Source organism: Wasmannia auropunctata, unplaced genomic scaffold (genome assembly GCF_000956235.1).
Source record: "Wasmannia auropunctata unplaced genomic scaffold, wasmannia.A_1.0 LD336069.1, whole genome shotgun sequence".
NCBI lineage: Eukaryota > Metazoa > Arthropoda > Insecta > Hymenoptera > Formicidae > Wasmannia > Wasmannia auropunctata.
This window is the reverse complement of record NW_012026821.1, coordinates 2,974,031-2,997,961: the sequence shown is the minus strand read 5'-3', so window position 1 is coordinate 2,997,961 and position 23,931 is coordinate 2,974,031. Positions and strand designations below refer to the sequence as shown.

The following is a 23,931-nucleotide window of genomic DNA, read 5'->3' as shown; positions in this document are numbered from 1 at the left end:
TATCTATATTATACATGCGTCATGACTATTCATGACTGTTGGTATAAAAAAAAATCTGAAATCGTTTTCGATAATTAATTTAATATTGTACATACATACAATCGAGAGCAAAAATACTGTTTTATCTCGGCATAATGAGAACTTACGCCGAGCTTCTCCCTCTCTTCTGGCGGTCGACCGACTCGGGACTCCGGTCACTCCGGCCAATCGCCGGAGAAAAAAAACATAGAGGGTAAAGTAGGGTGCATAATGCATTGGTGCAAATGCAATTCTGCTCACTATGCCTGAATCGGCCAGCGACAGCATAAGCTGCATGAGGTAACCCTGTTAACCAGCATTTTCGGCTTTCCGCTGCACATACGATACGAGCTGTTGCCGTTCATTTCCTAATCATCTCTAAAGTTCAATTCTCCGCACGTGTCGAGGATACCGAGCTGTCAGCGCTGCACGTCGCAATCAGTCACGATGCACGAATATCGAGACGCGGACGCACGTTCGCACGCGGCCGCGCGGCCCCGTCCGTCCACTTGGAGCAACTTTTGACACGTAGGCAGCGTAGGATTTCCACTATATCGTTGAATTCATGGTTAACAGGAAGTTCGTTCTTTGAAATCTAATACTTCGCCTTTGAACTTTTACATCCTCCCTCTCGTTCTCCCTAATGTCAAACATCTGTTTTGTTTTAAACGCAGGAGGTATATCAACAGTGAAGCTGCGGCTACGTGGAGCAATTCTTACAGTTGCCGGCGATGCGATCGAGACGGATAATCGACATCGGATAAGGATCTTTATCGATCTCGTCATACGAAGATAATACAACGAGAAAAATAAAGTTCGTAACGCGACGCTGCGGCAATAAAACGATAAAATAAAGTATCGGTTTCGCTCCTCTCGCCACGTATCGGCACTCACGTTGTTCTATCAGTTTATCTCAATTCGTTTCAAATAACGTTTGGTCATCGCGATCACTCACACGTCGGTCTTATCTAAAAGCGAAGGAACAAATCGTGCCGAAAGTGTTCTGTACAATCGTTTCGTCGCCGATAGGTATGCACCGAGCCCGTTTAAGCACTCTCGCGGCAAGACTGTGGAGGAGATCCGACGTGCCGGCGATCCATCGGAGATCGATCGCCGGCCGGGGCTCGCTTGTCTACGAGCCGGACGTCGCGGCCGCCCTGGAACATGGTCTACCCATCGTGGCACTGGAATCGGCGATCATCACGCACGGCATGCCGTACCCCGATAACTTGAACACCGCGCTGAAGGTCGAGGACGCAATCAGAAAGCAAGTTTGTATAACGTCCGAGTTTTTTTTTCCAAGGGCAGTATTCTGCACACCGATGATTGTCGATGTCAAATGTTGCGCAACTTTTTTTTATTATTATTGTAAGCATGTACAGAATACTGCCTCAGGATGAATCGAAAGTAGTGTAAAGTTACAGAAATTTACGAGTTCCTGTCATTTAATTGAAAGGTCTTTCTATATAGTCGAGTGTGTTGTGTAAATCTCATCGTTGAGGCTAAAAACATTTTATAAATTAACATATTGAATATATTGCAAAAAATCGATGAGAGAGTTAATCTATCGCGATTCCACAATTGACAAATTTTTTGCTTGTTACTTCAGGGTGTCGTACCTGCAACGATAGGACTCATAAATGGCAAGGTGCACGTAGGCTTGAACAACGAACAGCTGGAGATCTTGTCCAAAGCCGACTCCGCAAGGACGATAAAGTGCTCGCGCAGGGATATCTCTTTCATTCTGTCCCACGGATTGAATGGCGGTACGACGGTCAGCGGCACGATGTTAATTGCACACGTAGCTGGTATTCCAATTATGGCAACAGGTGGTATCGGTGGTGTTCACAGGGGAGCCGAGCTGACTCTCGATATCAGTGCCGATCTGATTGAGCTTGGACGCACGCCGGTGGCAGTTGTCTGCTCCGGTGTCAAATCAATCCTGGACATTGGCAAGACTTTGGAGTACTTGGTAAATATTATACGTGGATACAGTCAATTTCTCCACGACTCGTTGCAACTCTCTTGTTAACGTCCGCTTTGCTTCCAGAAATTGACGTAGAAATACGAATTTTATGCTCGCAGGAAACTCAGGGAGTGCCGGTCGTGAAAATAGGCGAAACGCCGGAATTTCCAGCTTTCTACTGTTCCGAAACTTCGGACAAGATAAAAGCGCCGTGCAGAGTCTCCAATGCCAAGGAAGCAGCCGGTATTGTGGAGACACAGGGAATGTTGGGCATTAACACGGGAATATTATTTGCGGTCTCCATTCCTGAAAAATATTCGTTGCAGCCTAGTGTCGTGGATACTGCTATTTCCGAGGCTCTAAAGAAGGCCGATGCTATGCGCGTAACGGGCAAGCAAGTTACACCGTTCCTCCTAAGTGAGCTCAACGTCATTACGCGCGGACAGTCTCTCGAAGCGAGTGAGTGAATGCGAAATTAGAGATTCCGATGTGTAAAATGCGTTGAGATGCAATTGCTTACGTTTAAAACTATCGGCTTACGGCGATTTTACAGACGTAGCGCTCGTGGAAAACAATGCCAGGATCGCAGCCGAAATCGCTTTGAATCTCTATGAAAAGACAGCCCATACAAGACCTGCTTCCGTACGAATGATGAAATCAAAGCAAAAACCGGTAAGTCTGAAAGAAAACGTAAAATTTTTCGTGAAAACGAAGTTTAAAACGCACGAGTAAACGTAACGTTGAGGTATTACCTTACCGATATGCCTTATCGTAACATTCAAGGCTGACACAGTAATAAATAAGTCATTTCACTATCTCTACTCGAAGCATATACTTATGTCGACGTTTTATTCAGACGGTGATCGGTGCGTCAGTCCTGGACACGGTCTTGCAAGTGAAGGAGCCCGAAATAAACGTAAGTCAAAAATCTCACAATCAAAGTTATACTAAATAACCAATTTTTTTTCTTATATATTCATATTACATAATATATAGTTTGTAGAACAGTAACAGTATTTATATACAATTACCACCTTTTTTTTTCTTTTTATGTACACTTATATAATATCAAATAATGGGAAATCTCGCGTAGAATAGGGGAAGAATATGTGGTGTTAACAAACGCTTTTTATATAGAATAGCAAACCTATGAAATACGAGCCGTTGCAACACATCGGCGGCGTATCCCCATAATAACGTAAAATTAAAAATACAGATACGCAAGCTGTCGATATTATGAAAGGTTTCATCAACGTAAACGCGCTATTGAGCTCGGATTGTAGCTTGTACAACTACGTGTTAATTACTTCGCGTGTTTGATCGCCCCTCTTTCGTTAACAGTCTTCGGATACGCTCTTCCTTTATTTTTTTTTTTCGTCGCGTTTGTGTGTCGTCTTTATACAATATTAAGGTAGTCAAAGCTTTTTAAAGTGTGCATTACTTGTCTTCCGGTATTCGCGCTACGGTATCACTCTATGAAACGTCTCTCGTTTGCGACATCGCACACGTGGCAGAAGCGGATCGATTGGTCAAGGAGCCGCGTGCAGTTCGGTGGGAAATCGGAATTCTTATGCCATTTGTGCAAACGTATCTTTAATCGTCGGAATATCTTCATTAACATTCAACGAGATGGTATATTCATTTAGATATATAACTCTTCAACGACATACTGATTAATATTAGAAAAGACGTGACGCAGGATGTGTATAAACTCTCATCTACATCTTTCTTCTCATCTTTCTCATCTCTCTGATCAAAAGTGAATCGCATTTTTTTTTGTATGTAGACTGTCGTCTCTCGTTGACCGATCTCGCCGTATTCGAATCCGACCGTGCAATGCCGCAAACGACTAATTGTTCGACCATACCTATTTGTTGTTTGAGATATATAATAAATTGGATTTTAAGCAGGCACTATTCAAAGCTCCCCGTCTTCCACTTCAATTTGTATATATTACACTTAGGTACCAATCTCTCGTTACAAATCGCTACGCTCGTTTGAACTTTGAAGTCTTTCTTTGCAGTGGTGTGGTTGTATAACATCAGGAAATATCGCTCGGATAAAATATAAACGCCTAAAATCTTTCGCTCTTGTTTCTTTCTTTTTTTTTTCTAGTAGATTGTACATTGATACGACGAACCGAAGCGAATTCAAGTATCTCGTTTCTCCGGAGTGTGATATAAGTTTCGTATATGGTATTTTTTTTTCTTTCTTTCCGAATGTGTTTTCTTCCGACTAATTAATTAAAAAACGTTTAGTCTCTCTCTATATCGTCTGTATATAATATCTTTGTATATACATTTAGTGGCAGAGGCTGTGTGTCTGCGAGGTGTAAGCTTTCACATTATTATTACATTCAACAATAATTCGATGGTCTGATTAAGAATTAAGAAAGAATGATACCGCCAATTGTTCGGCAAAAAAATCTCTGCTGACCTGAAAAAAAAATGAAAGGGAATCAAATTGTCTTGCTCGCGGCGACAACGCGCGAGTATTCTACTTCGTTAAATAGTGGCCCAAGGATGGTCAGGCAACCAGTTCGAGATTAATAATTACCCTGTTTTCCAGACTAATGTAATTATACTTGGACATGTGTGTGTGTGTGTGTGTGTGTGTAAAACACCAGATTTCGAGACACGTAAATTCAACTACGATAGATGGGAGAATTCAACGTAAAGCGTCCCGTTTTGTAACATCGGCGGTGACGTGCGTTCGAATAATTAACAGATAATATATCTCGGTTTCTCCTTAAGCAGACGATCGACACTTATTATCTATGCCGGTATATATATATACAGCCTACTACAGTATTTGTATCCGTTACCATTGCATCCCCATTAAATGTATAACCCTAAGATTCCTTTTAATCCTAGCTAGGAAGCCAATTATTTCGAGTGTAGACGCGCTACGTCTTTGTCGCTTACAAGACGGATCTTCGTAATTGGGACAACCGGATGAGGCGTACGAGGCGTGCGAAAAGAAAAGGAGGAAACAGTTGAAAAACTGCAGTGAATGAAATAACTCCGGTCCGTGCTTATTTTAGTCCGATAATGACGGTCCAGGGAACGTGTACAAGCTACTTGCGTGACGCGATATCTTTTTAGATGTATATGTAAAAGCTGATTAGGAATTATATTTAATCGTCGCCTACTAGGGAAAATCTCTTTCCCCTCTCACCTCCTCCGCCCTTTCGTTCTCTCTATTGTATTATTAACGAGGAAACTAAGCGAACTCCCGTCGCGCTCAAGAATAGTTCGTCTAGACAACCATCTTCGTCGGAGAAGGGGGAGGAGGAGGAGGCTCAATTTGGCAGTAGTATCTCACAATATCCTCTCGTAACTATCGCAATTATCTCTAAAGGTCGAAGGATCGTTACGGAGTACTTCATGGAGTGCAGTCGTGAAGATTCAATAGCTCGGTTAGACGGTAATGTTTCTGTCAGGCACAGTTCGCTTGTCTGGACAGGCACACGGTCTGTCTGCATTATTAAAGGAATCAAAACGTGTGAACTCGCAAAGACATAGTTTCCTCAAGTTTCCTCAAGTCAGACTAAAGTCGGAAGTCGTTGACGGGTCTCGAATCGTAACCGTTCTTCCGATTGTCGCGGTAGGAAACACATCGATTAACGCCGGTTAAATTAAATTCGCTGCCTCTGCTGTTTTGATAGCGGTATAATAATACTTTAATCGCGTATAATGTGCGGATTCAGAGGATGAATATCTACAAGATCTTCAAGAGAGCGAGCAATCTCTGCGATATATGTAAAATAGAGTGAGAAAGGGAATAGATCTGTACCGTCGAGATAAGGGCTTTGCCAGACAGAAACGCAATCCACAAAGTATATCCGATTACTACCTCGGATAGTCTTTAATTAACTCGAACAGAAACTGTCGGCCCAAGAGAGACAAACCAACGCGGAGAGATCCGAGCGGGAACAAGAGCTTCGTGTGTGTCATTTATAGGCGACGATAGTTACACTCGGCTGTGACATACTACCGGCGTAGTGTGTTTTGAACGTTATCTTCGAATGAGAAACGGCACGACGCGACGGACGCGATCCCGGGTTGCGCTGATGACACGATCGATGACGGCTTTATTCGGATATGGGTAACGCAAGAAAGTTTCGCGGCTAAAAATAAATCTGCAAAAGTAGTTATGCACACCGACCATACGAGGACGGAAAGGCGTATGTACATGTATAAAATACACTTGCGAGGAGAGCTGCACGGGGCAGTTAATGAGCAACCCCCGCCGATGTTAGTCGCGGCTGGGCGGGCGGGTAAGCGAGGGCGCGCGCACACACAAACACAGCGAAAGCGCTCGCGTGTAAAAGCGGCGGATTAATTCTGTAAAAGTCAGGAGACTAAAGAAAGTGGTTTCTAACGGTCATTTAAAATTAGCGTGCACCTACCCTCTATAGCTCGACGTCGACGATGACGAAATTAGCATACGACTACGAGAGTTACGGGCCGTAAATAGAATGGATTTCTTCGAATTGTCTTTCAACGCGGGGTGAGTTGCTCGCCGCAACGTTTTAAGGAATCATAGGGCAACGACGTTCCTCGGATTTCGCTCTCTCTTTTTCTCTCTCTCTCTTTGTTTTCCCATCCCCTGGATCGCGCGAGACGATCGGGGGGAGTTTCACCCCTCGCGCGCGAAATCTCGTGCCGCGATCTCCGTGAATCTAAAACGCCCGTTTCGCGAGTTTTTGCCTTACAAAATGGAGATAGCTCTCTTTCTCTCTCGCACTATTTGTTACATGTTTAAATGTTTTGATTTGGTTCTTTCGTTAGTAGTCCTGTATAATTCCACCGTGTGTGATATCGATTCGTGAATGCTTTGGTCTCTCGTGTGCCTCACCGTCAACGCCGTCCGTCGCCGCGGTCTTCCCTTCGGTGTTACGTATTAAGCGCGCACTATCGCAAATCGGCGATAAGACCTCGAGGATGAAAGAGGTAGGGGCGAGCTATAGAAGACGCGCTGCTGCGCAGCGGTTGTCAACCCCCTTCACTTTCGCCGATACGACGACATCGACGACGACGACGACGACGACGACGACGACGGCGGCGGCGGCGTTAATTTCCTCACGTATATATCGCATCGTCCGTTGGACTCGCGCCAGCCAGTAGCTCGCTAAGATGTATGTGTTTACTCTCTTAAAAAAGAAAACTGAAAGAGTCTGACAGAGGGTTGTCGTTCGTTTACTTGTACAGCGGTATGTCGGCGCGCCGCCGATTGCTCCTGTACAGGAGACGGTTCGAGGTGCTTCGCCACCATCTCCATAGTCAGGTGCGCCTACTCTGCGTCACGGTGACGCCCGTGCCCGGGCTGGTGCCGTTCGACAGCAGCAGCCTGCGATTAAACTCACGCATCTCGTAGTTGTTGTTACCGTTGCTCTTCTCACGGCCGCCGCCGGCCCCGCAGTTGTTGTGGTTGTTCGTCGAGGTAGGCGTCGTCTCCTCGAGTATCAGCGCGCAGTGGCTATTCGTGTCGCTGTCGGCGCCGCCGTCCTGCAGGTTGTTCGCCAGCAGCGGATGCCGGCCGGCGTTGCACTCGTCCGACTGCAGCAACAGCGACGCGTTGCCTGAAAACGAGGATGACAGATAGTTTCTTCCTCCCCCCGAAAAAAAAAATCGTATCCTTCCTGTCAGGTATCTCGATTGTTTTGTCATCTTCTACTTCTACTGTATATAGATACGGTCGATACTCGAATAAGAAAAAAGACATGTAAAAAGTGACGATTAATACATGCAAGTTGTTACTCAAAATCACTGATGTATGACATAAAGATTCTATTCTATAAACAACAATAAAATGACCAGGAGCTAAAATTAGGATCGTCCTCGAATTTCGACGTTAAGTAATTGATCGTCGACAGTAAATTCTCGACGGTGTTTTCAACAAGCTAGGGAGATATTTTAAACTGGCACTTACCGGAAGGCATAACCGCGTTAGGTAACGTTGTGCGTCTCACGATGCTGCCGTTGTTGGCCGTTTCCGGCAGCACCTGGGTGAAGGGCGGTTGCGCGAACGGCGTGGCCGGCGGCGGCGGCTCCCTCAGCAATCGTATCTTCTGTATCATCTCCCGTATCTCGTAGCGCAGGATGCCGAGGAAGCAGAGCTTGGCGAAGGCGATCACGCAGAAGCCCAGGACGAACAGCAGGTCCGCGGTCTTCCTGAGCCAGCGTACGAGCGTCTCCTCGCAGCCGCGCGTGTACGGGTGCGGGCAGGGGTCGCTCGCGTTCACGCTGGGTCCGCAGCAGGTCTGCGGCCAGCGGTTTCCTGGAAAATCCCTGGGACCGATCACCCCGCAGCACATGAACTCCCGCTGAAGTCGGTCCCACTGCTCGCTGAATCGCGGCTCCTTATTGTAGTCCATCTGCGGACGAGAAATCGTCACCTCGATTTACGGTGTGTGTTAATCTATCGGGAACGAACACCAGAGGCTCCTGGATCTTTGTCTCTCGATCGAAGAAGCGAAGAGTCGTGTAAATTCTTTTTTCGTGTTGTATATCGGTATACAAATCGCATTTCTACGCATGCCGTCATTCAGTAAAAAAAAAAAAACTCTCTACTTATACTATATGAAAATATAAGTCAATCCTACAGACAACTATTTACTAGTCGGCGAACTAAAGAGAGTTTTTCGGCACATCTCACGGACCTGTTTCGTCGAATACGAGCTTTGACGCGCAAGAAACTAATCTATTTCGATACACAGGGCGAGAGAAAAAGCTCACATGTTTTTCCGCTTCTGACGTAATGCGGTACGCCAGCGAGCGGACCAGGAGCCCTAGATATATTGAACCAAGGAGAGGCTATATCGATAAGCGCACCTGCAAACGTAGCCTGAGCGTAGGCCTGAGGTCGGCGCGCATTTTCTCGAAGCGGAAGATCCAGGCGACGCCGACCACGGCGTCGCCGAACAGCAGTATCAGCAGTAGGATCCAGTAGACGTGGAGCAGCCGGGCGCTGAGCCGCCTGGCGGCGATGCAACCGAGCAGCTGCACCAGGCCTAGCTGCGCCGTCAGTGCCAGATAGCCGTAGAGCGCGGTGGGGTCGTAGACACGGGGTACACCCGGCACCAAGTGCCTACGTGGGTCGCCGGTGAACAGGAGGGTCTGCGACACCGCGGCGGCGAAGCCGATCGCGCTACCGAACAGCACCAGGTTACAGGCGTAGATCCAGAGGCGGTAATATCGCATCGCGACGTCCTGACCACCGCCGGCGAGTCGTTGGGACGTCACCGACGACGGCGCCTCGTCGGCGACGTGATCGCGGCTGTTGCTCCTCTGGTCGCCTCTCTTGAAGACGTTATTATTGTTGACGTTATTGTTATTATTGTTATTGTTATTATTATTGTTGTTGTTATTGTTGTTTGTGGTTGTCGTGGTGTTGGTATCGGTCGAGTGCCGATGCTCCTCACGGTCGTCCAGTAGAAAGAGAAAGGGCGGCTTCGCGCTGCAGTCCTTCGTCGCTGTCTTTTGGCTGTGCGTCGACTGCGGGGTGACTGAACGTTGCAGCAGCATCACCGTCATACTATCGTGCCACCCTGGTGTGCGTGTCCTCGTCGTAAGGATTGTGCCCCGCGGACGCGGGGGGCTGAACAGGAGAGACGGGCCAGCGCGTTGCACCGTTGGTGGTGGTCGTCGCCGCCGCCGCCGCGGTACTTACGCGAGGGTTGGTGGTGGCGGAGGAGGAGGAGACCGATCCTCTTTACTCGTGACCGGCGCGAGTCACGCGAGGCACGTCGTCGTGCTGCATTGCCGCACCGGAAGGTCGTTGGTGGTAACGTTCATGGTTGTCCCCCTCGTGTCACGCGCACTTGTCGTCGTGCACCGTTGAGCACCGCGATGGCGGTCTTCGGCAATGTTCCGGCAACTGGAACGACGAACGATCCTCCTGCAGAAAGAGAAATATGTTCGCAAAAGGTGTGACAAATATATATATATATATATATATGTATATTCCTACACACACATTTTCGGGGACGGTTTTTCTGTTTTTTATACTAAAACTATAAATACTACTCGAACTTTTGAAAATGTTTAGGGTCCAAAGCTTTTCGATTTGACCTTCGATCTCGGATCGCTTGTCTTCATCATGCCGCACAGTTTGACATTTTCACCCCTTGCCCGTCCTCCCTCGATCTAAAACGAGGACACGCGGGGGAGGACTAGCGGGAATTCACCGGAATTCAACGTGCGTGCGTTTCCAAGTCGAAGCCAATAGCGGGAGAAAGGCTAGCGTGCGCCTCGGCGGATTGTATTTCTTTCTGACAGTTGTAGCGTGCGATAGGCGATTCTATTTATCGATCCTCCGCTGCCTAGCTCTATGTAGCTTCTCCGAGGAGGGACAGAGATAAATCGTGCGAGATAGAGAGAGGATATGCGCCTGAGTGAGTGTATCGGCACGAAAGCGTCGCCGGCTCGGCGAACTGTCGCGTCGGGAGAACCGCAGAGACAACCTACCCTGACGAATGCGAGGAGAGGCACATATATATATATGTATATACGATTACGAAAGGGCAGGATTGAACAAAGGGGTTGAAATGACCGGAAAAATAATTTGGGCGGAATAGGGACAAAAGTAACAAAGCGGAAAATCGTCATTACATGCAGAGAAATCGTATTACATGCAAAATGATAAATCTCGGCATTCTTTACACACGGGATGTCCTCGTCAGGGTCGCGAACACAGACATGCATCGCCGACGACATCGTCGACACGGTCAGGGCGATGCGCCAAAGCGTGCTCCCGTTTCCGTGCATCGGCATTGCATGTGCATGCAGACGAAGCGGGCCGCCACCGCTGCCACGAGTATATGCGAGTGGCGCATTGTAATGAAAACACGGAAGAGCGAGAGAGCGGTAAGGGCCCATCGATCGTTTAAACCCTGCGCGTTAGCGCGCGCTCCACACCACGACACGAAACGAGGAAGGTGTATACGAGAGACGGCGAGAGAAGACGAAAGGGGGAGGGAGGGGGAGGAATAGAGGGAGGAGAGGTATCGACATAGCGCACGATTACCTCTTTTCGTTCTAACGTAGAAACAATTCCCAACGTCACGAAGACGAGCAGTCAACGTCCTGGCCGGCGTCCAGTACTGCCTGTTTTACATAATCCCGCGGAGGGAAAAAAAGGAGTGTGAGAGAGAGAGAAAGCGAGAGAGCGAGAGAGAACGGGCGCGCGCGGATCGATGTCGCGCGACGTACCGCGTGCAATCCTTTCCCGACGCCGGATGCCGGAGTGAGGGACGATGAGACGTGGAGCTACCGCACGCCTTACCGCGGAGAGCGGAGAGACGAGCGTGCGATAAAAAAAGATTATCGGGTAGCCTTTAATTAGATATCGATACGAGGTGACATATCCCCTGAATAAGAAGAGGCGCGAAAAACTAGAGGGTGGAAAAAGGATGACGAGACGCGCGCGCGCGCGCATGCAGGGGGAGGGATAGGAGGAGGTGGAGAACGGTGACGAGGAGGGTTGTAGGCAATGGGATGTAGGGAGGGAACGTGGCGTTATGCAATCTTCCTCCCGACCTTCCCGAAGGAATTTAACGTCGTGATCGCTACGCCTCGTCCTATTTTCGCCGCATGCAACAACGGGGGGAGTGCCGCATGCCGCACGCCCCGTCACGCGTCACGCGAATCCGTCTCACGGTCTCCGCCGCCGACCGCACGATCAACGGGCCGATCAGCGCGCCCGTGTTCGTCGGTCGGGATGGCGTGGGGCCGTGGACGCGACGCGTGGCACCCTCGGAGCGCTCGAATACGTTTCGATCAGTCGCTCGGCGACACGTCCCGATGCACCAAAGGATCTCTTTTGGTATACCATAGCGAACGCGGTCTTTTCGGCGAGGAGGTTCGAGGAGGGAAAGGAGGAGGATGATTATTCCGCGAAGGGATGACACCGTTCGCGGTGCTGACCCGGCTTATTCGATCCATTTAGATACCTCTGCGTAAGACTTGTCCGGACGAAAGGCACGCGCGATGTCAAGGAATGTTCTTTCTCTTGGCGAAGCAAGGTCTTCGTAATTCTTGTGTCCTTTAGGAAGAGATCTTTTTTTCTTCAGGGAAGATCCTCGAGGAGGGAAAGAGTCTTTTCGAGGAAAGCGAGCCCGTTTCGTTGAGTCGATTCTTTCCGACTTCTCGACATCCGCGACTACTTTGCACAGACGCGAAAGAACACTCGAGGAGCAGGTATAATCTTCTGGCGAAATCTTCCTCGGAGAGAGTCGACGAGAGATTGGGAAACGCGCCTTCTACGACGCAAATCTCACGACGTCGTTTGGTAGCCTACGTGCACGCGGATCGCGGAGGCGCGATCTCGTTCGCCGGGACCGCCATGAAATCGCTGCGACCGGGTGTCGTCTGCAGTCGGGCCGATCGTACGACGGTCGGGGTGTGCACGAGGAACGCGGTCGTCGCCGTCTTCGTCGTCGTCGTCGTCGTCGTCGTGATGCCCGTAGCGCTTCCGTCACGGGCATCGCCGCGAGAGTCCTCCTCGGCAATGTCGTCCACGACGTCGTCGTTCATCGCCCGCGTTTCCTCGTCATGCGTGACACCTCTCACCAGCAGCACCACCTCGACGACGTCCTCGCCTTCGTTCTCGGCTTCCTCGTTACCGGCGTTATTCCCGTCCCCGTTGTCCTGGCTCTCACCGCCGTCGACGTCCTCGCTCTCGTCCGCGGCCTCGGCCTCGGCCTCGTCCCCGTCCTCCTGGTCACAGTCGACACTTGGCAAGGCCGCCGCCAGCCGTAGCGCATGTCGTTCGCACGACGCTTCGTGGAGCGGCGCGACGCGACGCGACGCGCTGCCTCTCACTGCCACGGATCACGCAGAGTCGAGAGCTCGTGCGCGCGACCGAGCGTCGTCGTCGTCGTCGTCGTCGTCGTCGTCGTCGACGTCGCCGCCGCCGCGACGCCGCGGCCACGGCACCCGACGCTTCTCGCCCCGCGCGCCTGATGCATAGGCCGATGTTCCAGGCGGACACGCGCGGCTCTTTACCTATCTATCTTGATTATCTCTTACTGTCTCTCTTCTTGTCTCTCTCTCTTTCTCTTGATATCCTATCGATGTGGAGAACATGCGGTATCCGGGGGTAGTCACCACCGTGAACAGCGCCCGAGATAGGCAACCGGACTGGCGTGAGGAGACTCTGCCTGCTCTGCCACCGCCGTCGCCGTTCGCAAGGCAGACTGATAGATAGAGGGAAGACACGCGAAGGGAGTGTGCAAGGACGGACGATCGGAGGTGGGCGAAGTGGGCTCCGCTTCGATCTACCACTAAGTCGAGGGGGCGTCTCACGCAGGGGATAAATTCACATTTCAATATCACTATTTCGCGCTACGAAAGAACGGTCGGGACACTGGTCTCCTTGTTCACAAGATCGAAACCGGAGAGTACCGTGCCGTTGCGAGAAATATGGATCCGACCGATAAGGTCTCTCGCTCGCGCGCGGGAGGGTACGCGCATCCCCAAGCACAGCGTTGAATATGTGGAAATAGAGCCGAGGTGGAAGGAAGAGGTGGAGAGATAAAAATGTCCAGCCGTATGTTACCACCGGACGCGGTGGAAGTGCGAAAGAGACGGAGAGCGAAGGAGAGTATAGAGCGGAGATAACTACGTAGGCACCGGTTATACTATACACTAACAATAAGATATAGGGACACGGGGTGAGGTGGACGGAAGGGGTGAACACTATATGCCAAGTTGAATATTGTAGGGATGGGGTCTTCGCATGCTTCCCCCCAAGTAACCCGCTCTCGGCCGTCTGCGACCCCGCAACGAACGCTCGACGTAATTGAATCTTTATAAGAAGAGAAAGTCGGATGCGCGTCCAAAGTAAACCACCCCTTACAGAAAGCTTTCGAAGAAAGTGTAGGCCCACTCCTCTTTTTGCAACGCAATTTTTTCACGCTCTTTTACGGTTCTAATCTTTCCCTCTCCCTCTTTGCCACGCGGAAAATATAACTTTCGCGTGAAAAATCGATTGATTATGACCAGCGCAATTCATGTAGATTCCTGAAGAGAGAGAGAGAGAGAGAAAGTAATTTATTCTTTCAGCATGACGGTGCGACGTACAACGGCCAAAGCAGATGCAGCTGCGGCGGGGTCGGTCGAAACGTCGCCGACGCGCTGCTCCAACTTGGCTTGGAAAACACGCGTCTGATATCCGTCGTCGGCGACGACGAGCAAGGGAAGGAAATTCTCAAGAGCCTAGGAGCCGGAGGCGAGACGGTGAAACGCACGTCGGACGTGGACACCGCGCGGTACGGTAAATTCTGTAGATTCTGTATAATATATATAAATTGTGATATACAAAAAAAATTATGCGCGCGTGAGTAACAATGGACGGATATTATTCACGCGTAGGCATAATCAGCTTAAAGAAAATCGAGTGTAAGTTAATTAGCTCAAGAGAGAGAAGGCGACAATCCTAAAACACGTGTTCTTAAAAGATTAAATTCGTGCGCGTATCTTCAAGATACGAAGATTCGAATTGTCCGGATATATCAACAAATCCGTTTACATTTTATAAATTAAACACCGCTAATGTTACAGGTTCACGGTCGTCGTGGACGTCAAGGGTGAATGTCGCTTCTGCGTCAGCGAAATAGAGCCTTCCTTCGCCGCGATCACCCCGCGGTTGATAAAGGAGTATCGGTCGCATCTCGAAGAGGCGAGTCTCATCGTTCTCGACGCTAATCTCGAATTGGACACCATGCGCTACGTGCTCGACGTCGCGTCGCAAGCGAACATTCCAGGTGAGTGAAAATTATACTTTCGCAGTAATTTATCGTTTCGTTCACGAAACAAAATATGTTTTCGTTTATTAATTTCCTACACATTTATAAATCAAATTATGTAATTCTATCATGTATACGTATTATATATTTATAAAATATATATATATCAAAATTGAGATATACAAAAAAATTATGTGCGCGCGTGAATATGTAACAATGGACGGATATTATTCACGCATAAGCATAATTAGCCTAAAGAAAATCGAGTGTAAGTTAATTAGTTCAAGAGAGAGAAGGCGACAATTCTAGCGCACGTGTTCTTAAAAGATTAAATTAAATGTAAATACAAATGAAATACAGATTCCCGAAACAGATTTTATCATTCACCTCTATATTCTCTTCGCTCAACTTTCAACTCTTCGAATCAATCTCTTTAAGAGTGAGGCATACTGGGAATGAGGGTCGGGATCGAAACCCGGGACCTGCCGCGACTACGGTCGACCACTCTTTTCACGGATCTATTCATGAAAAATAACGATAAGAGCTTGCATATACAAAGCACACAGAGCTTGCGTATCGTCATTATTTTCAATGAACAAATATAAGTGGACGGATTGAAATCGAACACAGATAGTGTACAAGTCTTTCCTCAGAGACAGATCCTTCGCTTGTTCATTAGAAATAAACGTTAAGAGCTTTACGCGGAAATAAAATTTTTTCGTCAAGAGCACCTCGATTTGTCGTTACATTATACGTATCCGCTTCGTGGCGGCCCGTGATGAGACTGCGGATTCGGTTGCATCTGCATCACCAAGTTGCGGGACTCCTTGCGCAATCGGTAACCCGTCCGCGCGTCCAGATAGAGGAAGAACGCGGCGAACGTGTGGATCATGAACGATATGACCGCGAGTCCGTACGACCACGACAGGTGATTGAAATTCGGATACATCAACCAGTCCCGACGCCAGCACTGCCCGCCGAATATCGAGACCGCCAGGAAGAGAAGCGCGCCTGAAATTAAAGAGCAAAAACCGCATTGAAAAACCCGAGTTCGATGTCTTCTTCTTATCTTTAACTCTAAACGCTCTTACACTCACCGGCTACTGCGTCACACACGAACGCGACGGACGACAGGATCCACTCGTAATGCAGGACGAATCTCAACGGCCAACGTGTCCAGATCAGGGCGACCACGAGGAAGGAGAAGATGGAGAACATCAGGGCCAGCGTGACGAACGCCTGCACGATCATGAGCCACACCGGCAGCAGCCACTCTCTTATGACGTAATACTCTTGCGAAAATATATGGTGACAGCCGTCGAATTGCTTGTCGAACTGATAGAAGGGATAACGGAATTGCTCGAAGCAATACTCCCACAGTCCCATGTGCTTGAAGTTGCTGAACGTCTCCTGATACGACTCTATCCAATACGGACTGGAAATCAAGGGGGGGGGGGGGTGATCAGTAATATCGCTCTCGTACGCTTTCCAAGTCAATTTTTGAGACGCTTGTAAACAGTTGCTCGGAGATAACGTTTACCTTATGAAGGCCATCATCAGGAGGAAGAGCGCCACGAACGAGAGCCCACCGCCGAAAACGGCCGCGTCTGTCAACGAAAGCGAGAAACGATTATGGTACAGGTTACTCCAGGTAAAAAAAAAAACGCACCGCCGATCGACCTAATCAATTACTCACTGGACGCTCGGTGATAATCCTGCTTGTCCGCCGTCATGATGGCCTTTTAGAAAGGCCAACGTGAGACTGACTGACTGGACTCGTATAATTCGTTCGTTCACGATTATTGTTTTCGTTCGTCACCGCAGTCCGCACCTCTCTATCGAGATTTTCGCCACACCCAATGGCTTCACGCCGCGCTGTTATCAATACTACCAACAGAAAGACGTTAACATACTTTACCAACAGGTGGTTCTTCTCCGTCTGTTGATAAAGTAGACTGTCATCCTTCGTGTGTATTTTTTTTCACATACATATATACAGCACGAAACATATGGATCGTAAACATGAAAAGAATAGTGCTGATTGGAGGGACTTAATAAATAACTCCTTCGTTAAGAATCGGAGAAAAAAAAACTTGTCCTTCATTAGCTGTCTCGAATTATTGGCGTTTCAGATTTACTTTAATTTAATCCTATCTCTGTCGAGAGATGTAATTTATTTGAATTTCAGATGTACAAATTTAAGCGAGATTATTGATAGGCTGTACAAATTAAAAGATCTTGTATTAGAAGTTTTATTTGGTAAAGGACGGAATTACAAAATTTGCTTCCAAGTTCCTATTAATCTCGTTAGATTCCCTCAGATATATTGGAAAATGCATAGCTGCATTGTGCGACTATCTAAATCTCGTGCGTAAAACTTAATAATATAATATACAATATATATATATACGTAGATACAATCTACAAGGCATTTCATAATTCGCGTCTCAAAACAATACACAGAAAAATCCGTGACTAATCACATTTGAAACTGTAAAACTGTAATGAAATATATATTTATCGAAAGAATGGAGGGAGATTCAAAGAATGACGTATCTTAATTGGATGAAAAGAAAATTCTATCCTTTAGATAGAAAAAGAAAAGTGATCGCGCGATTATTTTAACACAATCATACACACACATTCGCGAATGGACAACTGTTTACACCATAATCACACAATTTTAGTCAAACTTTAAAAATCTTTATGTTAAAAAGGCATATTGTTTCAAAAAAAATCGTGGACCCTTCTTATATTAAATTTTTTGCGAATTTTTCTGCAAGTATTTTAAGACGCGCATATATCGTCTCATTATATATCGTTAATAATATTATCGTACAATACAATAATCTTATATATGTATCATATAAAGAGATATAAAATATCATACAAAAATATTAAAATTACGTATTTTTTTGACTTAAATTAATTCAGATCTGTTTGTTTTCTTTTTTTTTTGTACAGTCTACAGAAAGAGAACAGTTCTAAAAGATAAAAAAGTTGCACCTTCATGGACGGAATAATACTACAGACTTTTAGTACGTACGCTGGTGACGCAATTCTTGCGAACGGTCGGGAAGTGCTAATTCGTTCTAGGCGCGCGATTCGAGTTGAAAACGCGTTTGAGATTCCTTCACGTAGTCCCGTTTCTTTCGCTGCACGGTTGCCTCTACCAGCAACAAGCCGCTCGCGATCAGCGTGAGGACGCTGCCGATGACGCCCAGAGCGAAGGACCATCCTAGATAATTATTCGCGTGTCCGGGCATCCAACCGTCCGCGTTACCGAGGCAGGCGAATATGATGACCGCCAAGGCACCGCTGAGGCCGCTTGCCAGCAGCAAGTAACCGATGGTGGTTATCAGTTCGATGTATCTCTTTCGCTCTGGATCGCAGCACAGAGTGAAGAGCAGTACCAGAAAGAACGATATTAGACCCAGCAAAAAGCATATTGTGAAGAACACTTGCGTGGCTATCATAAAAGCTGCAATAAAAAAAAAGACATTTTGCGTTACAACAAGCAGTAAAGGTTCTTAGCTTATTATTATTATCAGCAAACACATTATTTTGTCGACTCAATTCGACGACTATTCTTAAGGTCTAAACTGTTTTAAGGTACTATTCCGCTAATAATAAAGTAAATCTCTTTTTCCGGAAGAAAAATTAAAGATTTGCAGTTCAGCGTTAGGAACACTGCAGTTTTCCCGCTTGAACGCGTCCCGCGTCGTCAACGCGACGACTATATACTTACGAGGCAGTAGGAAGCCGCGGATCTCGGAGTAGCCCGCGGTGAACGGGTCGTAGACCCATCTGCAGCCGACGAAGAACCGCCTGGGCGCGTCGGACTCCTGGGGATTCGGCAGCGACCTGAAGCAGTGCCGCCACAGGCCGAGTCGGTCGAGCTGCGCCCCGACGATCCGCGGATCGCTGACCAGCCAGGAGGGCGTACCGAACGCGACGCACACGCAGACGAACCCCACCAGGAACACGCCGACGCCGACGTTGCCGGACAGGCTCCTCTTCTTCATGTCGCCGCTCTCCGTTCCCCGCGTGTTGCTGCTCCCCGAGAGACCGAAAGAGAGAGAGAGACAGAGAACACCGTCCGTGCGTGCAGCCGCCTGGACGCGCAGCGTAAACTACGCTCTCATGAAACACAATCCTACCTGACGTCGTCCGACGGTCCCACGGCACTAATAACCACACCCAAGCGGCCCGCGTTATTGGCGGAGCGAACGGCCGAGTTCTAACCTAACCCCAACCAGCGTCTCACCTCGAGCCACGCGCAAGTATCCCACGGAGCGGGGAACGTTAAAACGTAACGAATCCGTGCAGGACCGTCCACGAAGACATCTCGGGGTTCTGAGAGGAAAAAGCAAGAAAAAAAAATATGCCCATTCTTAATAGATATATTACGAAATATGAAATGGGACAATAAAAAGATCGATTGACAGATCGCACGCATCAAAATGTGCCCGACGACGAGGGAGAAGGAAGCGTTTCTCTTTCCCTGAAGAGGAAACAAGTTCTCCCCAAGAGATTCGCGGAAACTCCCGATGATCTTGCCGCCTCTCCTCTCGTCGTCCCTGCGTCCGTCAAGGTGCATGTGTCACCGCGTGTATCGCGTCTTATTTACGCGTGTATCGTTTTCTCTCCCATGAACGCATTCCGACCTTGCTCCTGTAGGACGTAAGCGGACCGCGGATAAATACGTTTTTCCAAGCCTGTCGCACAGACGATCGATAAAATTATCATGTAATTCAGAATAACGTTCTGCAATTCTCTGTTATTTTACGCAACGAGAAGAACTTGTAGAGTACGCGTAATAAATTTTTTTTAATGCATTATTCGCACGTCGAAATGTGCGGCAAAAAATTAAAACGCGCGCTGGTTTCTATCCTGAAATATCCGAGAATCAGAGAGCTCGTCTAAAACGGACGGTAAAAAATTGCTCAACGAGAGGAAGAGAATATTAACGCTCTCTTTCCTTGAATACGTGACTTCCGCTGGTCTTACAAATTCCATTTACATCATTCTCATTTATGTTTTCTCTTGCTCTTTCTTTCTCTATATATAAAAAAAAAGACATTAACATTCGTATAGAAATGCGAGATGTACATCCTGTAAAATTGACAATGAATCACAATGAAAATTATGCCACAGTCATACGCGACCATTACGAATCATCGGTGAATAAAATTCCTCAAGACGCGTCACCTCGGAGGAGAAACCTCAACGCGCGCGATCCACGATGACGCATTACGTCAGGCCCGGCCGCGGGCTGACATAAGTATAACTGCGGAAGCTTCAGGCGCGCGGTCGATTAGAATAGCTATAATATAAATTGGGTCAAAACACGACGGACACTTTCCTCCGCGATACCTATCGCGTGCACGCGAGGGAGACCCGCGTCTCCGTAACTCGCGATGAATTCGCGAGAACAATGTGGGTCACCGCGCGCGCAGAGGTACGTGTAATTGATTTAATTTCGCGTTTCGAGGATCGTGACACGCAATCTAAATATTCGAGAGTGACGACACACGCTAACTAATTAGGAAAAATTATTTTTATTATATCCGTGTATTACGGTATACAAGTGGGAGATTCACATCTCTCGCAACATTAATATATCTATATAGAACTTATGTACATGTATAAAATTAGACCTTACGTTTCTTTTTTTTTTAATAAAAAGAAAACAATATATGGATAAATGGACGGATTGTTTTCAGATATGTGCGCCACATAGAACACATTTAATAGCACTTACGATGCATAAAATCTAGCTACTTCATTTGTCTAGCTACTCCAAAATTGTGCATTTCTTCCCCTTTTTTTTTATAGAAAATATTTTATATAATTTAAACATTTTTTCGACGCAAGGATAATCCATGGCTTCGCGTATCCTAGTCTATATATTTAAAATCGTATATATACTCTTTAGATAATATATCGACAGATCCTATAGAATGTTACGATGAGTAAATGTGTAACAATATAAAATTATTAGTCTTCAAAGATTTATCCGCGTGATGCGTGTTCAATGGATAAGATTTGCGCTTTTTTTCTTCGCGATTATTTGATGCTCGCGAATGTTTGTCCGCTCGGCGTTAGAAATTACGACGTAAAGATATGCTAAATGGTCGTGTGCGTTTTTTGCTCCTCGTTCAATATTCGCTCCTGCTTCTTCCTGTGCCTACGTCCCTCGATCAGGAAGAGGATACCAGCGGCGATCAGGACCACGCTGCCCACGACCGCCAAGGCGAAGGACCAACTGATGTCGTTGTGCTCCCAATTGGGCATCCAATCCCTGCCGTCGCCTCTGGCGCCGAATATAATCACGGCTATAACGCCGCACACCCCCGCCAGAGTCAAGTTGCCGCCGGTCGCCCACAGGAGCAGCTGATACTTGTCGTGCAGGCGCGAGCAGCAGGTGTACAAAATGGTCAGGAAACTTCCGATCAGCAACAGGGTCATGCACAGCGTGAAGAAGAACTGCGTGGCGACGAAGAAATCGGGCAGAAGTATGTCGTGTATGATGTAATACTCCTCCTCGAACACCCACCAGCAGCCATAGAATCTCGTGTCATAGAGATGACGTGGATCCTGAAATCCTTGGAAACATACCTGCCAGAGACCTGTAAAAACAGTCGATTCTCAATCGCTTTGTCGCTGCCAGATGAAGCTAAATGTCTCACGCTTGTAACGTCGCGTTATTAGAAGGCAAATTATTAATTGGAACATGGCAGAAAGGGACATGTTTCGAAAAAAAAAAAATGTAGTTCTTCAAACACAATTACCATTCCACGAGAAGCTTAGAAAAAAATTCTAGTAAGAAAAGGAACGAGCAAAATAATCATTTTCTGATCAACCTTTATTATGTTTAACGCGGCGTGTTTACTCGACAACATCTTGTAGCAGAGACCAATTGTCAAAAATTGGCAATTCCCCATGCCCAATATTTGAACGGTATTTTTTAAAATTCCAACTTATTTATAGACACAGATCGACGCGTATGCGCGCTTCCGGTCGCGTACAAATCTTACCGATCTTGACGAATTGCGGATTGTCCAGCTTCCCGTCGGTCTCCAGCCAGTTGGGTGTGGTGAACGCGATCACCACCAGAACGAACGCCACCGCCGTGCACGCGATGGCGGCCTTGCCCGTCCTCGTCTTCCCCATCACTCGCGCTCGTCACTCGGATGTGATACGTAACGAAGAACGGCGGAGAAGGAACGGGTGAACTCCTCGCTTTCGCGATGTCTCGCGAGCTCGCCTGGAACACAGAAGTATGCGGCTTCCTCTCGGAGGAAGCTCAGCTCAGCCTAGCTCGGCGTGCGAGCGCCAGAGAGCGCGTTGCGCGTGCCGCAATGCCCCCTCCTCCCCCTCTGGAATTTCGACGACATTTCCCCTCGGTGCCATCCTTCGCGGCGAAACTTTTTGTATCCATAAACGAAAATTAACATAAAATCTTTATTCTTTCCAATTTTCTTTTTTCGTTTGTCCTTTTTTGCAAAATCAGCATATATACGCTTCTAACTAATATACATATGTACTGCAATGAGTTTATACAGCAACAAAAACGCTTGAAATAATTCTAATGAATATATGCAAGACGGGAATAAAAAAAAGGATCTTATTAATTTGTCTCGGCAGTCTGGTACGAGCCCACGGACGTTAAAAAGGCGGCGAGGATATTCCAGGTCGGACCGCAATGGAGAGACGTGCTGCACTTCGTCTCGCCTAACCGGAACGAGCTGAGAGTCATAGGCGAGCACTTCGACATCCCCGTTACCGCGGACCCGGACCTGCAGCAGGCGGCCGCGAGAAGCGTGGCCGAGCAATTGGTCGAACACATTCCCGTCGTCGTGACCACCTTGGGGGCGCAGGGAGTGATGGTGCGCATCTCGATTGCGTTTAAAAAAAAAAAAAAAAAGTCGGACTGTCCAAATCTTAACGCAGCGACCGACGTATCTCATTTCGACACGTCTCGCTGTACTTTCTAATTTCGCAGGTGACCCGCAGAGCCTCGCAAGACCGGCCCTTCTACGACGAGCGTGGCCGACTGATCGCCGATTCCTCGGTCGCGTCCCGACTCTATCCCATCGTCAATGGCGCGGAAAGGACGGGCGAGATACTCAGCGTGAGCGGCTGCGGGGACTGCCTCACGGCCGGGATCATCTACGGGATACACAAGGATCTCGACGAGATCGGTTGCGTCTCCGTGGCTCTGAGAGCCGCCGCGCTCTCGCTGAGGTCCTACGACGCGGTGCCGCGGACGCTCCGAGACGCTCTGCGGAGATGAATTTTAACGATTTTAATGTTTATACTTTTATAAATTTTTTTCACCAATTGATTACGACTAAGCTAAGTTTTAGAGCTTGAACTGTTGGATCTACTTTTAGCAAATAAAACGTTCTCTAATTACTCCGTTACTATACAGCGTACAGCTGTTACCGCTATACATGCTATTATACTGCCTGTACCATTATTATACCCCGCTGCTAAACTGCAGCTGTTTTACATTGATTAGACGTACAGCGGATTTGTACAAGTTTGTAAAATCAATATGGATGTTTTTCCACCTACATACACGCAGCGCGTAGCCGTCCGATATGTTTATATCGGTGGTCGCCGGGCACCTGTAGTTTGGAACAATCGAGACGATGAGCAGAGCCCGTCCCCGCGTACGTTTTCCCTCGAAAAGCGCTCGATCGCCCTTTCGTCTCGCAAAAGAACGCAAACGCGAAGGCAGGCGCGTGGAGAACGGACGAACGTGAGCTGTATTCCCCAAAGCGCTACAAAGTAACGTACGTTGCACGGTGATGCGACAAGTCGATCGGAAGAAAAAAAGAGAAGTAGGTCCCTCCTCGTGCACCTTCCGCGCGCCGCGTTCCGCACTCGGGAGTCGGGACAGCGACAGACGTCGGCCGCGGGTCGGTCCGCGCGGCCACTGGCGTGACGAGGACGGAACGTCGCGGGAGTGCAGCACCGAGGCTGTGCAGCTTGTAAGTCTTGTAACGCGCGAGCGGAGCGGTGGGGGACCAATGGCGGGGCGTCGGACGCGATCACGTGGCACGCTCCACTGTCGTTTACGTGGTATACCCTCGACCGACCGAGAGGGCGCGACCTGCGGGATCCGGAGAGGGACGAGGACGGAGTTCGTCGGGAGCGCACGAACACGAGGGAGATAGGTTAGATC

General features: G+C 48.0%; 5 protein-coding genes across 7 annotated transcripts; 1 reads left to right on the top strand and 4 right to left on the bottom strand.

Annotated features, from left to right (window-relative positions):
• The first annotated feature begins 112 nt into the window (after window positions 1–112).
• Window positions 113–23,164, top strand: LOC105450204 (pseudouridine-metabolizing bifunctional protein C1861.05). 3 transcript variants are annotated; one of them, XM_011689949.1, is made up of 11 exons: window positions 113–597; window positions 693–832; window positions 1,048–1,289; window positions 1,628–1,990; window positions 2,104–2,443; window positions 2,538–2,656; window positions 2,841–2,900; window positions 14,053–14,258; window positions 14,551–14,753; window positions 22,386–22,627; window positions 22,744–23,164. In XM_011689949.1, the coding sequence occupies exons 3-11, from the start codon at window positions 1,050–1,052 to the stop codon at window positions 23,032–23,034; spliced, it is 2,064 nt and encodes a 687-aa protein (XP_011688251.1). In that variant the 5' UTR covers window positions 113–597; window positions 693–832; window positions 1,048–1,049; the 3' UTR covers window positions 23,035–23,164. The 3 variants fall into 3 exon arrangements, with proteins under 3 accessions (XP_011688251.1, XP_011688250.1, XP_011688249.1); XM_011689948.1 differs by having other exon boundaries at window positions 113–546; window positions 693–1,289; XM_011689947.1 differs by having other exon boundaries at window positions 693–1,289.
• Window positions 3,754–12,017, bottom strand: LOC105450200. The gene is made up of 4 exons (XM_011689942.1): window positions 11,940–12,017; window positions 8,821–9,886; window positions 7,919–8,363; window positions 3,754–7,568 (listed from the first exon to the last, which is right to left on the bottom strand). Exons 2-4 carry the CDS (start codon window positions 9,520–9,522, stop codon window positions 7,270–7,272), a joined length of 1,446 nt encoding a protein of 481 aa, XP_011688244.1. The 5' UTR covers window positions 9,523–9,886; window positions 11,940–12,017; the 3' UTR covers window positions 3,754–7,269.
• On the bottom strand, window positions 14,782–16,684 carry LOC105450201. Its single transcript, XM_011689943.1, has 4 exons — window positions 16,432–16,684; window positions 16,276–16,342; window positions 15,833–16,170; window positions 14,782–15,746 (listed from the first exon to the last, which is right to left on the bottom strand). Exons 1-4 carry the CDS (start codon window positions 16,466–16,468, stop codon window positions 15,484–15,486), a joined length of 705 nt encoding a protein of 234 aa, XP_011688245.1. The 5' UTR covers window positions 16,469–16,684; the 3' UTR covers window positions 14,782–15,483.
• Window positions 17,684–18,963, bottom strand: LOC105450202. The gene is made up of 2 exons (XM_011689944.1): window positions 18,484–18,963; window positions 17,684–18,216 (listed from the first exon to the last, which is right to left on the bottom strand). Exons 1-2 carry the CDS (start codon window positions 18,758–18,760, stop codon window positions 17,828–17,830), a joined length of 666 nt encoding a protein of 221 aa, XP_011688246.1. The 5' UTR covers window positions 18,761–18,963; the 3' UTR covers window positions 17,684–17,827.
• Window positions 20,278–22,055, bottom strand: LOC105450203. The gene is made up of 2 exons (XM_011689946.1): window positions 21,776–22,055; window positions 20,278–21,367 (listed from the first exon to the last, which is right to left on the bottom strand). Exons 1-2 carry the CDS (start codon window positions 21,909–21,911, stop codon window positions 20,865–20,867), a joined length of 639 nt encoding a protein of 212 aa, XP_011688248.1. The 5' UTR covers window positions 21,912–22,055; the 3' UTR covers window positions 20,278–20,864.
• Window positions 23,165–23,931: the final 767 nt, after the last annotated feature.